Genomic DNA, 21,700 nt, shown 5'->3' with positions numbered 1-21,700 from the left:
GACTAATTTTAAGCTTAATAAATTTTTTGCTATTCAAACAATTATATTAATTCTTACAATTTTTCTTGTACTTTCATCAGCTGATCGAGCACGTGGTCTCCAGGGTTTGTGTGTATTTGTAGGAGAACCTTGTGCACTCTGTGTTCTTGTAGGGCTTGAACTAGGACTATGTACAGTTGTGGAGGAACTTCTTGTTGAACGACCACCAAAAGGGAGAGCTAAACATCCGTGCATTCCTAATATATACATAAATATTTTTTAAAGTAAATTTGTAACAAGGTGAGCAATTAGACACGTTTCGAGAACCTCATTTAAAGGCTATATATCTTTCAGAGCCGACGATGCGAAAGATACAGACAAGTAACAAAATACATAAATATTTTTTAAACAAAATTTGTAACAAGGTGAGCAATTAGACACGTTTCGAGAACCTCATTTAAAGGCTATATATCTTTCAGAGCCGACGATGTAGTAATATAACGTAGCATTCTTATGTTGATAGTATCACGACAATAACACATCTTTGGTGGTGTCAGTTATTTAATGCATGAGCATTGATTTATCTTCTTTAACATATTTTTATCAGCTTTTTTTAAACGGTATAATGATGTTATCTAAGCTTTTCAATATAAATCTCTGAATGATCAGATATGTGGAACGACTCACATCGTTAATGTTCGAGAGCTACTGTACAGCCACCGCCGATTTATAATCAATAGATTTAAAAAAATGATGAAAGTAGAGTTCACAAAATTAATGAATTTTAATTTCAAGATTTTTCAAAATTTTAGGCTTGAAAAATAGATTTTTTTACACGTTTGCGTTCTTTGCCAAGATGGAAAGAAAAATAAAAAAATAAAGTAAAATAAAATGATCTTTTATATAAGTCATCATTATGTTTTACTTTTTAAACATTTCATTTTTTAAGGAAATATATCAAATATCAAAAAAGGACAAGAAGAAACAGTTATAAATTTTTAAGTTTTGGGAATTTAATTTGAATAATTTTTGTTTATAAGGAGTTATTCAAATTTAAGTTTTATTATGTTTTCTTTCTCGTTTTTAATAAATAATTTTAAAGTAATAAATAAGGAGTATAAAATTCGATAAGGAGTCGTTTAGTGATTTTATATGTATATATTAGTTTTAATGTACAGAAAATTAAAAGTAAGAGTGATCCAAAAGTTAGTTAATTGAGTTACATTACTTAAAATAATTTCGATTAACGAACTTTTTGGTAATTTTTTATCTGTTGTAACATTTAATTTCATTTAAAGAACACGAACTGTTTTAAATTTTAAAACCATATACAGTATGTATAAAAAGATACTACAAAATTTGATGAAATTACAATAAACGCACACGCTAATACCTGTAATTCTGTTAAAACTAACGAATTTATTATAAGAACAATATTTTAGCCTAATATTCAATGGTCTGCGGGTAACTACAATGTACAGTGCCGATTTATCCTGTTATCGAAAATAAGAAATCGTGTAAACGCCAAGTAGTGAAGATCGTTCTCATGTCTTTTTATCATTCCTCAGCCAGGAAAAATTGTTGGACTTCTCTTAAATGCGATATATTAATGTTGTATAAAATCACATACTGTATGTGGTTTTCTTCAATTTGGTTTTTATATACATGGGCTTTCGTGCGTTGAGGTTTATCTATGGCTTTTGTTGGACTTCGTTATTTGAGTTTTCGTCCCGAAATTCTATATGATATTATGTAGTTCAAATTATTTACGAAAACAGAACTTTAATTTATGGTAATGAGCTTACGAAAAGTCACAGTTTGATTTACGACGGCTCTGCGATAGTGACGATTTTCCAGGAACCATTTAAGTCAGAAAAGCGAGGTCTATTATATTATGAATTGAGTGAAAAATCCTATATTTTATTTTTTAAAATATATATTTAAAATATTGTAAATTGNTGTTATCATGAAAAATTTTACTGGCATGCAATTATGTGATATTTAGTTATTTTTGATTTTGTGTTAATAATAATTAATACTTATTGTATTTCATTATTCTGACTTCATATTTTGGATTTTAGTTAGATTTTGTTATTTTGATTTAATATTCAATTATATTCTTATAAATTGCATTTGATTAATTTTAAAAGAATTGATGCTCATCCAAGCTGTAAGGCTGTCTGTAATTATTTAAAATTTGCAAATAGAATGAGGAAAAATATCTTCAATATAAAAAGTATAAAGTATATAGTCTGCTTATATTCAAGTAAAAAATTCCCTACCTATACATATTAGTACAATACTCAGCCATATATTGTTGCTCAATGAATCTGAGCAATAGTATAAGACTGAGTGACTAACCATTCTTCAAACAACTCCACAAGTGTACTATGCCTTTTGTTTTGGATTGTACAGCAGCATAATTTCTTCAGTCTTGCACAGGCTGCTGTTTATTTTTGTCATTAGACAAGAATTCAAAAAGCAGGCTGTACTAAAAAACTGTGTGCACATTATCCTGTCTGCCTTTTCAACAATGAGATTTATCTCCACTTAACTGATTTCTGTCTTAATTCCAAAGATGTGCGATAGTCATCACCTGTGATGATAGTGCTCAAAAATTCATCACTTTACTCACACTAACATATGAGAAAGGTTAACACATTAATAATCTGCTAAAGTGATAAGCATTTCTGGCACCCAACATGACTTATGATAGCTGAAATAATGTTACAGTTTTCTAGTGAATAACCATGAAATTTATAGAAAAATGCAAAAAAGTAATGAAGTTGTAAACCATCTGTTCTTGTAAACTTTTGCATCAATCACAGACAGACAGTCTCTGCATGCTTCCTTATGTACATCTCACACTTTTGTTGAACTGTCTGATATATTTTCTTACCATTTTATCACTCATGGCATTTCAACTAGATCTCACAAATCTGACAATAAATGTCCATATGTTTTGCAATTCTTGCATTCAAAAGATTTGTGAAGGTCCAAAACCCTTTTGTTTTAGAACAGTATCACCCCTCTAATAAACCTCGTGATTAGGTGAAAAGGGAAAAAGGGGGACTTCTGCGGTCGATGACCGAGACAATCTCCTCGAAAAAAATCGTTAGTACATCAATAAAAGAAATCTCCTCCATTTGTTTAAAGGTAATTCTATAGATGTTAATATCAACAAGATGGGAATAAGAGATGTTTCCTATCCCCTCTTTGGTTGCATGTGACACGTGGTTACAGCAATAAATTGCCTCATTCGTAGTCAAACACAACGTTTAATATAAACAATATCTAGATTGTTGATCAGTTTACAGAAATTATTGTCAGCTGAATGTTAATTTATGGATGAGAGCCATCAAACCTATAGAAATTTATATTATAAAATCATATATTCTAGACACCAATATCAATAAATTAAACAAATTTCTCTGTGCCAGTGGTCCGTACTAGCTAGATCTGGACATCAACACACAAACAGGTGTGCATATAAATCATTAATGATGTCATAGTTCTCACCCCCCTCAAAAATAGTATAAAGAGGGCTTGGACGCAGTCCACAGCGCGGACATCAACTGCCATATCTACTGACCCATACCGCCACCCTATCCGTCGCTACCTTGCCATAACTGCTGTGATGATCCAGGAACGTTTTTACCAATGACCCATATTATGGATCAGGAACTTTATTTTGTTTTGGATATCTATCTGTATACTCTCTCTCTGAGAAGTATCTCTCCTAGAGGTCTCTCGTCTCTTAATTTAACTTAGAGAATAGAGATTAGATGTTCTGTATGAAAGACAAATCATTATCGCGACGTAGAATAGAAATTTTGTAACTCTTCACTTTCGCCTTTGATATGTACAATTTTATAGTTGTTTATTAAATGTGTTATTCTTGTTCAACCTGTGTATACATTTGGAAACCTGTCAACTTACCAATTAACCTCCCCACTCATTTTATTTTGCCCTCCTATAAAGCCATCCTCTGACAGAGCCGCCAGTAAGTGGTGACAACTAATCCCCTCGGTTCTCACAGATTGATAAAATAGATCATATTTCATAGTCAGTGGCTGCTCAATTATCTTGAACTTGTAAAATACAGAGAAAAATATATAAGCATGATCTCATGTTCTTGTAATGGTGTATGTGGCTTGCCAATACGTAAGGAGAGTCAGTATGCTTGAGTAAATTTATACTGCAGCGGAAATATTTGCAGACAGTATTTACTTTCCAAATGCTCTGAGCTCAATTAAATACTAAGCAAACAAAATACACAAGAGAAAAAATTTCACAAATTTAAAATAAAGAAAAATATATTAACTTTAATAGAGTCTTACATAAAATAGAACAAAAAATCAACAAGTTCAAACGCTTTCAAATTTGCATCCTTTAACAGTTTTCTCTAATCTCTTAAGCATTCTTGAAGAAGAATGCAATGCTGTGTTTCTATCTTTCATATTTGTATTATACAAAATTAAAGCAAATTCTTCCTGAAAATAATGAATGCAGTTAAATAATAAAAAGTCATCAGTAAGTTTAAAACTAACGCACTTGAAATGTCAAGATTATTTTTGATATGATTTTGCTTTTATTTTATTTTCGTAAATATTTTATAGTTATTTTAACAAACTTACTCCAACATTTAAATTTTTTAGTTCTAATCAAACTCTAAGAGTTAGTGGAATTCAAATTATTATTGTTTATATAAATAATTAGAAGTGAATTAAAGACATTTTGAATTTTGTTAATTTTTTATACATAAATTCAGGTTTAGACTTGAGAAGAGAAGTGAATATATCATCTTTATTTATACATTTAAAATTTATATTTTAATTTTTAATACTGATAACATAATATAACAATTTTATTTTACCAACAATAAATGTTGTAAATAATTAGTTTCATTACATTTCATAGAACTTAAGAAGGTCTATATCATATTGATAGATCTAATTTCTACAAAATAAATATCTCACTTTAAAAATAAGAAAAATGTCAATCACAAAATAACATACATGAAGAGTTTAAATGTTAATAAAAATGTGTTCAAGTACTTATCATAAAAGAATAAAATATAGCTGAAACACTTTCATTAATTTATTACTCTTTCTAAAACAACAAGTGGATATACTTTATTCTTTGTACTTACTTCTGAGGGATTCACAACTAGATTATAACAAACATTAGGAGCTGAGGTTGATCTCTCTCTTTGACCTAAAGGTGGAGGATGAGGTCGAGATACTTGTTGAGGAATAGTATTAGAAGTTGAAGGGTAAAAACATTGATTTAGATGATTAGGAAAACCTGTTGCTTGTTGTAAGTCTCCTGTAGTAGATGATGTATTATTTAAAGCTAATAAACTGAAAAGAAAAAAAAAACATTATTAAATTTGTTATAAAAACTTTTATTTACATAATTTAGAATATTTAAAAATATAAAACGGAATTCGTTTTAAATAAAATCAATTATAAATTTCAAAATTTACCAGTCAATTTTGACTAAAATTTCTAAGTTGTGTGATTCAACAACAAATTTGCGAAGTTTTTTCTTTGTTACTCAAACAGTCACTTTTAAATATCATTTCTGATAAACTTATTTTTTGCGAGTTTTACAAATAAGATATAAGTAACTGTTAATTTTTATTGTAATTTATTCTGTAGTTTTATCAATTTGTACAATAAGGACTTAAAAAGGGGAAAAATAGCCTGAAATGCCTTTTCCTTGTACAAATAAAGTCTATATTATTCATCAAAAAATGTGATAAGTTCTACATATAAATTTTGTGCTTACTCCCAAAGAACAAAAGAAAGAACAAGAAGCAATCAGATACTTAAAACAAAAAGGAATATGCTTATTAAATTAAGAAAGAATTTAATTTGTAAACTTTTATCATCATATTTTATGCATTAAAATGTTGTTTTAACTGTTACAATGGTTCAAATGGCTTATTCTAATCAAAATATATTATCTTATTTGTTTTGATTTTATTAATATTGGGTTTGTTGAATTCAGTTATTAATTTAACTCCTTAATGACCCTTGTCTCTTATAAGACAGAGAAATTAGCATATTTCAATTATTGTTGTTACACTGATTTAAATGACAAAATAATTCATTTTAAAGATAATTTTTTATTTCATTTTTAAGTATTTGAGAAAAGTTATCACTATTATTTACACTGTTAGGGAACCTTTTTTAAGAAACTAATTTTTTATATAAATTGATAATTCAAGAATATTTACTATAAATTTTATTTCTTGAATGAAGACAAAATACTAAACCAAAATATAATGTATGATTATATCTTCTAAATGAATTAGTCTGGAAGCAAAGATCAGACAGATTCAGATAACATAATTACAATGTAAATGCACAGTGTTGATGAGAGATCGTGGAAGAACACAATTGGTTGAATTTGAACTGGTAATGCATGCCCCTCAGAGAAGAGATGGTTGAAGCTGAACACCAGGCCACCAAGGCAGACCTGGGATAGCGCTGAGACCAGCAAAGCTGCTGATTGGTCAGCTGTCGGCTAGACAACAACTATACAAAGTTGATGTGGAAGCAGGAGTTTCAAATTTGGATCCGTCTTGCTGTCTGAATTCTACAATCGCTGGGAAAAGTGTTACTGCTAGCCAACTGCTTGCCTGTTGTAAAATGTCTTCTTGATGAACAAGTTCAGGAGATATGAACTCTTTGAACTTTTCATTGTGTTATGGCATACTGGAATGGACGGCAATTGTGAACAGTTTTATTTTTAACTTTACTCACAGTAAGCAGAAGTTGCAAGCTCAAGCTCCCATACCAGATCAATCTTGTCTTCCCAAGTATTCTAGATTAATTCTTTTAATTTTATTTACTAAATTTAATACAAGAGGGAACCTTATATGCTTACCTTTAGTCCAAATTACTTTATAACTATATATCTAATTACCTAAGTTATGGCATTATCATTTGATTAACTTATAATTTCAAGCTTAGTTTACTGTGAAATTGCTACTGTTAATGGCATTTATGAAAGTTCTTGAAACATAACAAGGAAACAGAAACAAAGACATAAGAATAAACTCTGTATTGCAACCTCAAAAGCTATTCTATAAACTTAATAGAAAGCTTTAAACCATGCCATTCCAATTAAATATCAGAATCATGAATTGACTATTGTTTTGTACTTATGTTAAAAAAATTTTTCTTTTTTAATAAAAACATCTAATATTTAATTTGTGAAGTTTGTAAACAATTCTGAAGAAATTTTTTCATAATATGGTACAGGTTGACAATGAGCATATTCAAAATCTCAGATGACTTCCGATTGCTTCCAGCAAACTGCAAGCATCTTTTTTTTTGGTTCTTAATACACCTACAAACAAGATGGCAGCCACTATGAGGCTCATATAAACTGTATTTTGTGTTGATAATTTTGAATTTAATTTATTTGTTGATGAATAAACTCCAAATAAATTAACATTTGATTAGTACATTAATAGAATATTTTAATATACTAGTAAAAAACGTACTTACCCCTGCCTCTAACCGGTGTGTAGAAATACAAAAAATAAACAACTTTGTAAAAACCAAATGTTTTCCGAACACCTTCCGTATCCTTCCTCAGGAAAAATTTAAATGATGATCCAATTGTGCGATATCCACTGTGCATGCATTGTATCTGTCATGTCCCCATCATTCAGAATCGCATTTACTCTTCTCTTACATGTCTGATGCACTATTTTTATTATGATCTTTACATGCCCTCGTCCAACCAAATCCTTAGTAATCGTTATGTAATAAAGCTTTCCAAGCTACAAAATTCTACCGCGCACACTACATCTACATGCATTAACTCCTTCTCAGGAGTTAATGCACGTAGATGTAGTGTGCGCCTTATATATTTTTATCGCTTCTAGCCATTTGAGGTGTTCCATGCGTTTTGTTTTGACTATTAACGATGCCCCTGTGAAGTCTATATTGATGCCTGGTTCTGACGCATAAATTGCGAGTGACATGGTGGCTCTGTTGTATTGTATATCTGCTTTGTGTTCCTTAATCCTGGTCCCCATCGAGCGTTTTGTTTATCCTATGTAGATCAAATCCCTACCGAATTTCTCACCAGGATTCGGTATATACCTGGCAATTTACTCGGGTCACATGGGTCTTTTCCATTACGTAACATGCCATATATCGTTGGGGTTCTCCTGTATGCAATGTTAATCTTACGTTTTTTGGCGATAGATGCATAAATGGATCTCAAGGCCGGGTTGTACGTAATCGATATTCTTTCTACGTCTATATTCATCCATGTGCATCCATGTTGCATCCATGTGCCCTCATCTGTGTGTTGAGGTTCATTAGTATTCTTTTGTGGCAGTCCGAGATTTTTGGAATAAGATTGTGGTAGCCGTGAATATTAGCAATCCTCTCAATGTGGTTTAACTCATTATCAAGTGCCTCTCGAGTGGATAAATGAGTATACATCTATTGTCCACTTCATTGCATTGTGTTGCGTCTATGTACTCCTGTAGCCCTTTTTCACATGTCTCTAGAATGTAGTTTCTCCATCCTAGATGGGCGGAGAAACTACATTCTAGAGTTAAAGCTTATCTAGTTCAAAGTTAGCCAAGAAACTAGAGCTGAAGAACATCACAATGGATACCCCGGAAGTACCTAAATTATTAGCGTTATTATTATTAGCCAAGAAACTAGAGCTAAAGAACATCACAATGGATACCCCGGAAGTACCTAAATTATTAGCGTTCGCGAAGACACACAAAGAAGGCCAACAATTTCACCCTGTAGTTGATAAAGCTAACGTGCCCACATGTAAATTGGAAAAAGCGATCCTGAAAGCAAAGCTGGTGAGAGATTCGGTAGGGATTTGATCTACATAGGATAAACAAAACGCTCGATGGGGACCAGGATTAAGGAACACAAAGCAAATATACAATACAACAGAGCCACCATGTCATCACTCGCAATTTATGCGTCAGAACCAGGCATCAATATAGACTTCACAGGGGCATCGTTAATAGTCAAAACAAAACGCATGGAACACCTCAAATGGCTAGAAGCGATAAAAATATATAAGGCGCACACTACATCTACGTGCATTAACTCCTGAGAAGGAGTTAATGCATGTAGATGTAGTGTGCGCGGTAGAATTTTGTAGCTTGGAAAGCTTTATTACATAACGATTACTAAGGATTTGGTTGGTGTAGGAGGATGCACGAGGGCATGTAAAGATCATAATAAAAATAGTGCATCAGACATGTAAGAGAAGAGTAAATGCGATTCTGAATGATGGGGACATGACAGATACAACGCATGCACAGTGGATATTGCACAACTGGATCATCATTTAAATTTTTTTTTTTTTAAATTGCGTGACAATGTTTTAGAATAAGGAATCCAGCCGTTTTAGTTGAGGAAAGACATGGAAGGTGTTCGGAAAACATTTGGTTTTTACAAAGTTATTTATTTTTTTGTATTTCTACACACCGGTTGGAGGCAGGGGTAAGTACGTTTATTATACACACCCCAGTGTGCACGAAGAAGTTATATTTAATATACTAGTATATTTACATACAACATCACATAATTTGTTCTAGTTGTTAAAGCATAATCTTAGGATTGATTTGATTATTTAAAACTCCTGCAAAAATTTAAAAAATCTTCATCCCTATTTCTCTTTTTGAAACATTCATTTTCATTACGCTGTTTCTCATTAAATAAGTTCAAAAATAAATTTAACATAATGTGGAAGTACACAAAATTTGCCATTTTTACTGTTTTTCTCTCCCGAAATTCCTGGCAGTCAGCATTTGTATTCTGTAGAAAACACCAGCAGTTGCATCACTTCCAGCAGCATCTCATTGGAGTGATGCTGAGGTTTTGAATATGCCCATTCATTCATCTGGCAATCAGCACTAATTTTGGCTACCATGTTTCAAATTTCCTGGGTGCCACACCAACTTGCTGTTACTGTTTGTTGACACTCAGTGTTGCAAGATCAGAGATGACAACCTGAGAAGAGGACCATCAGTAGCAAGAATCATTTGTCATAGTTGGAGAGAGGATGAAAAGGTTAGCAATTTCTCATCCACCCCTGCTTCTGATATGACATCATCACATCATTTAAGATTGTTTATGACTATCTTAATTTTATTCTTAAATTTATTCTAATATTTTGAAATTACAATTTTATAATTTGTTTCAAATGATACTGTTACTAAGGAGTTTTGCCTACTTGTTAAAAAAGCTTGTAACAATTCATCAATTATCTGTGCTGCCATTTCTATTTTTGTTTCTTTTGTGACAAAAATTGCTTAATCCAAGTATTTTATATATCAATATATAAAAAATATAATTAAATTTATTATTATGTTATTATTATTACTGTTTAGTGGGTTATACTCAGTTAACACCGGTGGCTGTGTACTATGCCAGACCAGAGTCAAGGCACAGCAACCAAAACAAAACTAAAATTAAATAAGTGTATTACTGTCTGTGTCTGTATTCAGGAATTTCCTAACAATATGGCATGTATTCAATATAGTGGCCTTCTGTAGTGTGATGCATGTATTTCTATTCAATTGTAATGTTCCCAGGCTTTTTTGTACTCTGTGTGGTATCACACCTGTAGAGGAAAGAATAACAGATACTGTACAATAAGCACCCTTTCAATCCTCCACAGATGCCTTATTTCCTGGGCGAGTTCTGTGTACTTGCTAATTTTTTCAGTGCATGTGTTTTGTATATTGTGAGTGTTTGGAATGGATATGCTTATAATGTATGTGATTTTATTGTGTTTGTCAATGAGTGTGATCTGTCTGTTGTGGTAAATTGTTTTATCTGTGATTATGGCTCTGTGGAATGTATTTGTAGTATGGTTTGAGGATGTCTTTATTATTATTATTATTTATTATAATTAAACTATTTTAAAATAGATTTTTAAAATAAATTTATATTTCTCATTGGACAAAATAAAATTTGTACAACTGATGGAATTCTCTGTTTTGTCTATGTCATGCACATACTAAACAGCCTTTTCACTTGATCTTTTCCAGTGTGCACAATCATGATATCAGAAGAGCATGTATCAGTTTCAGGGACAGTGTAAATTATTTTTTTGACAGGTTCTAATGCTACCATGCAATTTGATCATGATTAGAAATAATTTTTTGACAGACCATTAGTTAGCCACTTGTGAATTGGAAACCTGTCTGCACATTCCACATTACTGGTATGAATGGTTATTGATTTGAGATTCAGCATATTGGGAAAAGTGCTAACTAACACCTACACATGCTGTTGTATTAATGTGCTTTCTCAAAAGTATAAAAGAGCATTATGTAGTTTTAGAAGGTTATCCATAAGTTCATAATTTACAAGACTTCTGTAGAAACTAGAGAAAATAGTGGTTTGCATCATGTCAGATGTACAATAATTATCTTTTTTGTATGATAATATCACATTAGATATGATATATGATAGTACCTGTATTGATATTGACAGAATTATGATAATTTAACAAGCTGTAAATTTATTTAATATTTTTAATTATTTATTCAATAAGACATCTTCAAATAAANATCAATTGGAATTCTAAAGATAAATTAGTAATTAATGTATAAATTTATTGATAAAAATCATAAATGAAAGAAGTAATAAGACTTCTTAAAGTAAAAGAAAATTTATTTCAAATTAAACGTTTTCTGAATTCATTTTGCATAAGCAATAATATTTAAGAATTATTTAAAATTTAAAAATCATGTTAAATATTAAATGTAATATTCAAATTAACGATTTACATTAAAAAATCTTTTTATCTGTAATTAAGTCTCTCATTTAGCATTCAAATTGATGGGTTTAAGATTCATTGCCTTTAAGATCCTCAAGACAACAGGAAAAGATTTTAATCAATATTTATTTTCCTTTCCCTTTAGAACAATGAATAACTGTTTTGCAATTTTTATTCAAAAGTTTCTATCACTTTAATTTCTTCTCAACTATAAGTAATATAATGTTTTATATTTTTACTAAGAATCAAACTATTCTAACTATAATTAAATTAACATTGATAATAGAATAATTACAGTTGAACTGGTTAACTCAAACATGTTTATCTCAAAAACTTCTTTATATTGAAATTTTATTTTTCCCCCTGTATTTTCAACCTAAATTCAATATATTTTCCATGTTTATCTCAAATTATTTTCTCCCAAAACCTCTATCTTAAATTAGGAAATGAAATGACAATTATAAATTCAAAGCTCAGCAACTACATTTTGATAGCATTACTTGTAGCTGAGAAACATCTCTTGCAATACAGTACATAATTGCAATTAATGCTTCTTTTATTTAACTGGCTACAAGTTTGCCTTGTATCTTATTGGTTGAAAAATCAGGCATCAGAAACTATTGACAAACTATTTCTGTTAAGGTATGTCAAAGATGTTTTATTTATATCTAATACAGGTATCTACTATACCTGCTGTTATATTAGTAAAATACCATATTCCAGTCAAATCTAATTATGTCCAATTAATTTGTAAAAAAAAAAAAACAATTAAAAATTACATTTTACTGTATAGGAACACCTATATCTAATTTTTTTTTCTCATTCCCATGAGATTCAAGATATAGGTTCAACTATATTAGTAACTCTTCACCCACTGAGACAAAAGATCATCAAAAATGTATATAATGTATAACTGTATCTGTGTGAAATAAAGAAAATATAATTCATGGCAACAATGCTGATTGTTAGTAGACCAGTTATAAATGGGAAATAGCTAAATGGCAGAATGGGAAAAATCACTCCACAAAAAATTCTTCAGCTTTTTGATCTGTCCAGATTCATTCCTGGGCTCACCAGAGCTGAATGCTATGCATGCATTAAATGATCTTATTTTCTAGTTTTTAACAGGAGCTATTGTTATGAAAGCAGTTATCAAAAGTTCTTGTAGAATACTATTGTATGTAAATTTGAAAAAAAAATAAAAATAAAGTTGACAACCAACAACAAAAAAAAAAAAAACAAAATGCTGCAATCTCTAAATCAGTTGTATCTAACACCAATTTCGAAAAATTATGGGAACTGGTTAGAAATTATTTTAATTTTCAAACAATATTGGAAATTTTTAATTGCTGATAATCTTGACACTAACAATAATTTAACAGTTATTGTTGCTTCAACAAACAACTGTGCTCATGAAAACTGTGAAGACAACATCAGCTTCTGTAGTATTATTGTCAAGATTTCACTATCATCATCATCATCAAAAGTATTTGCTATGCTAGAACACCTGAATGATATTTTTTAAGCATTGAAAAAATACAAACAGTATATATCTGCATTGAGAGCTCTTCTCAATGCTGAGAGATATTTTTGGTTATAACAATCTTTAATGTTTCTCCATTATGATGTGTTATAACTATATTTGATTGTATATGCCAATGTTATTTTTACTCACATCTCTCAATTCTAATAAAACAACAAAATTATTTTTATTTATGATTTTTGCATTATACCCAAAATAAAAAGTTTAAATAATTTTTTAACAACAGATTATAAGGAAATTTATACATAAAAATATCTTTAAAAAATTTAGACATTACCAGATTAGGGAATACAAAAAGAATTTTATACTCCATTATGAATTATTTTAAAATAAACTATTAATTTTATTAATTAGTTAAGACCAGATTTGTACTAAAATATAATTAAGATTGTAAAAAATATGAAACAGTATTTCTTACTATTTATAATAATTAATTTCACTTTCTACTCTTAATGGCTGACACAACGTTGGTACACCAGCAGCACATCTTTGATGAAATCGGTAACCACAAGTTTGGCATCGAAAACCATGAAACAGAAATTTACGACAGCATTCACAAAAAGCTAATGTAAAAAATGTTTTTCTCACCTGAAAGCACAATGAATATATAAAAAATAATTAATATCTTCAAAATAATTTCATTTAATAAAACAAACAATGATGATAAATAAATCTCATCATTATTAGATTATAAAAGTAAACAAAAAATAAATAAAATAAAGTCACATAATACTGTATCTTTTGCAAATATATAACCCAAAATTTCATACAGCATAATGTATTAATACTGAACAATAAAATATTGGAATACAAAATACAGTATATGAAGAGTGATGTAAGCAGCTTTGCAATAAGATTCTTTCAAGTACTGTTTATATACTCAATATATGGAAATTGTCATGCTTATGAAAATGCAGTAATGATTTTATTTAAATATATTATTTAAACAGAAAATCTCAAAAAACTTATTAATTAAACATATGTCAATAGATTTGCAGAAGTGTCCAAGTTTCAGAAAAAATGTTAATAATTTAACTGGCTTTTACATCAGACTTATTGATACTGGCATTTTTCTTCATTGAATGTTGCAAATGGTGTATCAATGATGTAGATCCACCATCACTGATATACATTAGATATATTTTTACAAAATACAATTATATTTTGTATAAAATTATTGCTTTCTTGTTTTCTTANCAGCTAGTATTTAATAAAATTTAATAACCAAATCTATAAATTCAAATTGTGTAACTCATTAATTTATTATTATTAAAAATTCTTAATAAAGTAAAAAAATATTTCAATCTTTTATGTATAAGAACTGCTTTGTTTCCTTTCTCCAGTGTATTACAGGTGTTCTCTTATTTACAAACAAATTAGGTTCCTGAGGTTTTGACATAAGTCAAAATGTTCATAAATTAAAAACTAACTTAGAAAGTACATTTGTATACAGAATAACTATGTATTGTTAGTGTTTGATTCTTCAACGTAGTTAATATAATACATTACACTTATTTACTGGCTCTCTACTGCTTAGTAGTGGGTGTTTCAAATGTGATTTTTTACCTAATACACTTAGTTTTATAATGTAAAGTTTAGTTTCCACAGTAATAGATTGACATTTATCTTCACTGCTAATTTACTCTTACATTTTGGATACATTTTTGAAGCACTAATCTTTTATGATTAGTGCATCAAATTTAATCAAATTTTAATTTTAATTTAATTTCAAATTTTATAAACTTTTATGTTTATAAAAATTGCAAACAGTAGCAAAAAATGCCATTACTCCAATGTTATCAATTTTCATACCACCTCACAAGCACAATGGAATGTCAGAATTTGCACAAAAACAAAAATGACAATACACAATAAATATAAATCCACATTAATTATTTATTAAAAATTTATTACATATTATGGCTGTAGACTGATTTCAACATTACCCCACAACTGTCAAGATTAATTTTGAAATCTGTACAAAATTTAATTTCAGACATACAGTCAAATTGTTTGTTAATCTAATCTGAAAATTTGTAAGTTAAACATTCATAAGTAGGGAGCTAATGTATCTACAATGATCTATTTAAATGTCTATATTAAAACTTAAGAAGGGAATATTTACTATTTGCATGAACATTCAATTGCACAGTTATAAGAATACAAATACACTGTAATAAATATTCTTGCAAAGAAATTAGTCATAAAAGTTCTTTTATATCTTTATATGTTTCTCTCTCTTCTAAATAAAAGAAAAAAATCTTTCAATGAAAATACAGAATGATGACACTGTAAGATTATATAATTTTCAATCATAAAATTATCCATTTATTTGTTTATTAGAAGCTTTAATAAAGAGGAGCTTGGGTCATTCATAAGATTAATTTAGAGCCTGTTAAAAGTGCAAAAATATGGAATGTCATCTTCATTTGTAAAGGCTGTTCTTGCTTTTATTTAGAGACTTTGATAAATTAATAATTTTAAAAAAGTAATAGGATATTAAAAATGTTAATGATTTAATAATTTTCCAACTGTTCAGATGTAGTTTCTATAGTTGTTATGTATCATCATTTGCATCATACATGATACCTGAGTTTTTCAATTTTGTTAAAATTCAAATTAATTTTTTCTAGAACTAAAATAGTCAGATAATATTCAAATAAAAATATTCTTACTTTGATTCATTCTTGAATACTATACACATTTCAGGAGTTAACTTTCTTCTTTTAAGTGCTTTAGACATTGCTTCACGTACAGTCTGTCCGGCTTTTACTTGAACCTTAATCAATAAAAATAACAGTTTAATTAACGGTATATAATTACAAAAATATTTACTTTAATTTCACAATTTTTTAAATTTGTTATTTAGTATTGGAATATATATATATATTAATTTTGAATGGCTTTTACTTTACTTTTCATTTACTTTAATTTCACAATCTTTAAAATATATATATATATTCAACAAATTTTAATGATTGTGAAATTAAAGTAAATGAAAAGTAAAGTAAAAGCCATTCAAAATTAATCAATTATGATTTATATAAAATATAAATGCTTTTAGTTATTGTTATAACAAAACCATTCCTGTTTGCATATTGTCAATTTTATTTCCAATATTTTTTATTAAAAACCCCATTTAAGCTATAAGTTTTTTCTATTATAATTTTTTTCCTATTGTTATTTGGAGAATTTTTTCATTCTATTGATCATTATTTCAGAAAGGAAGTTTACATGCAACACCAATTCTTAAACATAGTGGGGCTTGGTTGTAAAGTTTTTGCATTTAATATGACCATTAAGGGCATTTAGCAGCAAGTTAGGGAATACCATTTTTTGAAATTTTATACAATTGAGAGACATTGAAAGACCACTCGCAAATAGTAAAACAATATCCATAAAACAACTAGACAGCTACAAATGGAACAATTGTGAGGTTGGAATTTGTGTTATCATATTCAGTGTAAATAAAAAACATCTGAAAACATGGATCAAGACAAATTAAAACTGGTAAACACATGAAGAACAAGGAACTGAAAAAAAAAAAACTATTTCCAAACAACTCAATTTTATGTTGATATTTATGCTTCATTTATTCAAGCTACAAGTTCTTTTGCTAAGGAAGTTGCTTAGAAAAGAATACTAAGAGAGTTGTTCCCAATGAAAGTATACTTCAAAAAGTCTAAATTAGGCCTAGCCAACTCATGGCTTCATGTGGCCCATGGGCCTTTTCTGTAGTTATGGTTATATCATAATTAAACATGTCTGAAAAACAAGATTGGTTTGGAAGCTTGGTTAGCATAATTGGCAATACATCTGCACAATAAGTGAGAGTTGCGGGACCTTGTCCCAGGACAATACTTTTCTTCAGAATATTCTAAATTACTTAATGTATTTATAATTACAGTAAAACTTCTCTAACTCAAACATCTATAACTTGAATATTTCCTTAACTCAAAGGAAATGAAGCACTTGGTATGTCTGAATGGAATAGGAAAGAGATTTAATATCTCCAACTTGAAATTTTCTCCAAGTAGAAGTTTTTCATAGTTCTCCAATACTGATTTATGTTACTTTCAACTTTCCTAACTAAAATTTTAATATTTATTCTTTCCAAAGTAATCCTAATTATTGGATTTCCATGAAATTTTCAGACAGTTGTATTCACTCTCCAACACCAACTTTCAGACAATGTTCCAGTTCAAAGTGAGAGGATCTCTCACAAGATATCTCAACAAGATGTACCTGCAAAACTGTTTGATTCCATTAGTTACATTGAACATTTTGCTTAAAGGCATTACAGAGGCTGTTTAAATATAATATGCAATAATATCTACATATTATCAAGCAATTCTGAGAATAAAAATTCAATAAAAGCTTTTATTATAAGATTTCATTAATTTATATAATCGGCTTGCTGTTTGATATATTTCAATGTAAATCCGTCTCCGTAATCCAAGAAAACACACTTTGGTAGACATATATCACAATTTGCTAACCAGAAATTGCTGTGAGATATGTCTACCAAAATGTGTTTTTTTGGATTACAGAGACAGATTTACATTGAAATATAAGATTTCAATTTAAAAAGCATTTATCTAATTTATATATACAATAATTACTAATATAACTTACTGTTGTTCGTTGCTGATTGGGCAAATATGCTCTAACTACAGATCTTAAAGGTGATCTTAATCCAATATGCTGGCCACTTTCAATACAGGTTCCTAATTAAAAAATTAATTTTAAAATTTTCTATTTTAATTACTTTATAACTAGTAGTACATTTTAAATTTAATACTTTCTTATTTAATGATTCTACTTTTTTATTTAATTACTTAATGAACCTTTAAAGTTCCCACATTATTTACTTTATTAAAATTACTTTAATGCACCTAATGTTAAAGTTGCATTAAGTAAATTCAGCTTAGTTTTAATTCTAAACAGATATAACAGAATAACATTTCAATAAACTAATTTATGTGAAGATATGGGTTATTTTCCATAAATAACCCATATCTTCACATAAATAACCCATACCAATAACAATCATAATTATTATTGTTGCATATTATAGCATACTTTAAAATGCATCTCCAACACTAAGAAAACAACAATTTTATCATTGGAATAAAGGCCAGTATTTTCCCCAGGTCCTTTTGAATGTAGTACAATACTGTGGTTTAAGACAGGTGCCAATTTCAGAGAAGTGCAATGTCATGAAAACATCTTAATAAATTATAAATTTGAAAATATAAAATAGAATCTATCTGATCACTGTACAGTTAAATCACAACTTCAAATTACTTCCTATTTGATTATTAACTTAGCTTAATCATAGCCTCAGGCCTCAAAACAGAAAATGACTTCAAAATCAGTGAGTAACTCCTAGTAAGATAAGTGACTAAACAGTGACTGAAATAAAATTAGTTGGCCATGATGATATACACTATTGTGTAAGAAGTCGAGTCTGAATGTTATTTTATGTTTATGGGTTTTGTTTAATTTGTCATTATAATTTAGTTTGAGAACATTTTCTTTTGTTTATAGGTCAAAATCTCACTTTCCCCATTCTAAAATTATGACTTAAGGCTCAATTACTCTGGATGAATTTACTAGTCAGATACTAAAAACCCAGCGAGTACCAAGAAAGTAACTAGTCCTTCAACTTTACTCACTCTAGCAGAGAAAGCTGTTAGTTTACAAGACAGAAAGTTTATTACACAGAGCAAATTTAGTAGCAGCAAGTGGCTCATAAAATCACCCAGTATAAATCAGCCTTTATGTGACTGGTGATGACCAGGTTCACCTGTGACAATCTAAAAATGGCATTTCCAATCAGTAATCTCCAAAGGAGTTAAAGAACAGTCCTGAATCAACTTGTTGCCAAGTTTAAAATTCTATAAATAATTTATTGGAAAGATTGGGACTGACTGTCAAAAAATATTTGTCCAGAAGTGAGTTTAAAATTCTAGCACATAAATATATTATAGATTGATACTCGTGCCAAATATTGTATAGTAGGACAGAGAGTTAACTGAGTTTGGAATTATAGATGCTTTTTTACAGTTTTACCGAATATTTTAATTTGAAAATATGTGTTCTGTTGTTGTTCTCAGAATATTTCTGTTCGTTCTTTAAAATATTTATTTGTTTCACAATGACAATTATAAATTTGTCGAAAGTACTTGCGATAAAAAGCACTTATAATACCAAACTCAGTGAACTCTCCATCCTACTATAACATGTAAATAGATAAATGGTGACAAGAGGTCTTGTCACTCTACCATTCTCACACAAGGAATATGAAATAATCATAGAATGAAAAAAAAAAAAAACAAGAGTTCAGGTAGAATAATTGGAACTTTTTAGCATTCTTGGTATGACACTTTAGTAATATATACTAAAGAATTTTGTAAGTGATTCAATTTATTGTTGGTCTTTGTGGAGATTAAGTTAAAGTTTTGTAAATTCCAGTTTTGGTTTTGAATTTTACTAATAATAGTTAGAGAATTTTTGTGCTTTCTTTTGACTTGCTAAATATAAACTTTACTACCAGATAAGCCTAGTGTTGCCTGAGCAAAAAATAAGAACAAACAATAAGATTATTAGCTTATTTCATACCACTAACCCTTCTATTATATTACATTATAGTATTTGATGTATATAACTAAAGAGGTTACCTTATGTAAGCATTTATCACATCAAGTGAACAATCTAACACATTTTAAAATTTCTTTAAAATGTGTACAGAAGAGTAATAAAAAATTTTTTATTTAAAATGTACTAGATTGGTCATATTGTGTAATAAACCCTTACATAAGATAACCTTTGTAGTTATGTAAATTAAATCAAATATTATAACATAACTAACCTTAAACAAAAACAATATAGAGTTTGGTTACTTTAGCCTTCCGCTGTTATGTTTATTGCAATACTTGGATGGTATGAAATAGGACAATTTCATTGGTCAAGTAGAAAGCAATTTGAAATATGATATCTTAAATTCTTTAAAACATTATATTTTTCTAATGTTAGCTCTAACAAACTGTTCCATTCACAGCTAAATATCAAATGGTAATCTGCCAACAAATCAAATTTCGTGAAAAATGGACCAAATATTTAAACACGGCACCTTGGAAAACCACTTAAAACATATTTTGTGCAAAAAGCTTGGAAGATCAAATATGACACAGGAAAAGTAAAACACTATTTTAATTTATTATTCATCAATATATCCTGTAATCTGTTACAAAGCTATAAATTTATTAAATTGTTGTTAATAACCCTTAATAAACTTTCCAAATTTTATAAAATATTAACAAACTTGAAAAAAAATTTAAATTGGTAATTTTGTTATACTATCAAAATTCTTAAAACAAAAATAGAAAAATGATAACTCGTGTCATTTTAAATTATGTTTGTTTATCATTTGTTTTTTTTGCAGTTAGTTTTCATTTTTAGACTAGTTTATTAATGGCTACCCTCAAACTGAAGGAATGGAGGTTAATTGTGAGGAGCTTGAAAGGAATTAAAAATACTGTACTTCAAAGAAATTTTTTGTCGATGTTAGACTATGTGCTCTCAAATTCATGATATTGCATAGCTAATATTTTTAAAACCTCAAAAGTCACATAACAACATAAAGCTTTCAACGTACAACAAAAGAAAGATGTTATGGGTGTCACAATTTAAGTACAGTACTTAAACATTAATTATTGAAGTAACATGTGACAACTTGGTGTCACAGAAATGTTGTTGCCTACGACAGAAAAAGTGAGAAATAGTGATATATTGCTGAAATAGTTCAAAAAAAGTGACTAATTTAAAACCAGTGATCTGTTTTGAGGCCTCATCTGGAAAAATCATCTGGCTTTAATCTCACAAAACTTTGCAAGTAATTTCAACAATATAACCATTATCTTTAGGAAAAATTTGACATTAAAACATTTTTTAACTTCATAGAAGATTTAAAAAAAAAAAATTTTAATTTACAATATTTAAATCCTAGAAGAAAATACAACATTATTTTTACCACTATTGTAAATTTAAAAATATAGTCTTTTTAAATAAATATTTTATTAAAGTCCATTTTTAATAAGTAAATTACTAACCTGAGAAACTTCCTTGATTATTATTAGGCAGCAATTGAGTACTAGAAGAAAAATCACCAAATCTTCCATCGTCATAATCAGGATCACAAAATTCAGGAGAATCCCTTCCATTACTTTCTACATCTATCTGTTCTAATAATTTCTGTTCTTTCAATTGAAATTCGTTTAATTTACTAGTCAGATCTTCATATTCCTATTTCATAATTTTAAATTATTTTAATAATAATATTTTTATCATCATAATAAAATTAATATTTTAAATAGTATA

General features: G+C 28.8%; 1 protein-coding gene across 1 annotated transcript in view; it reads right to left on the bottom strand.

The window, feature by feature from the left end:
* The window catches only part of LOC111640304 (serine/threonine-protein kinase B-raf-like), a 54,761-nt gene that overhangs the window by 21,295 nt on the left and 11,766 nt on the right, over positions 1-21,700 (bottom strand). The window contains exons 2-9 of the mRNA XM_023386313.1: positions 21,433-21,625; positions 17,954-18,045; positions 15,994-16,097; positions 15,901-15,907; positions 13,737-13,906; positions 5,132-5,342; positions 4,355-4,472; positions 58-236 (exon numbers count right to left, since the gene is read on the bottom strand). Coding sequence (XP_023242081.1) covers positions 58-236; positions 4,355-4,472; positions 5,132-5,342; positions 13,737-13,906; positions 15,901-15,907; positions 15,994-16,097; positions 17,954-18,045; positions 21,433-21,625 — 1,074 coding nt within the window. The remainder of the gene's footprint in view (positions 1-57; positions 237-4,354; positions 4,473-5,131; positions 5,343-13,736; positions 13,907-15,900; positions 15,908-15,993; positions 16,098-17,953; positions 18,046-21,432; positions 21,626-21,700) is intronic.

Source organism: Centruroides sculpturatus, unplaced genomic scaffold (assembly GCF_000671375.1).
Source record: "Centruroides sculpturatus isolate CEXI.00-Female unplaced genomic scaffold, Cexi_2.0 scaffold1348, whole genome shotgun sequence".
NCBI lineage: Eukaryota > Metazoa > Arthropoda > Arachnida > Scorpiones > Buthidae > Centruroides > Centruroides sculpturatus.
This window is presented reverse-complemented; position numbering and strand designations above follow the sequence as displayed.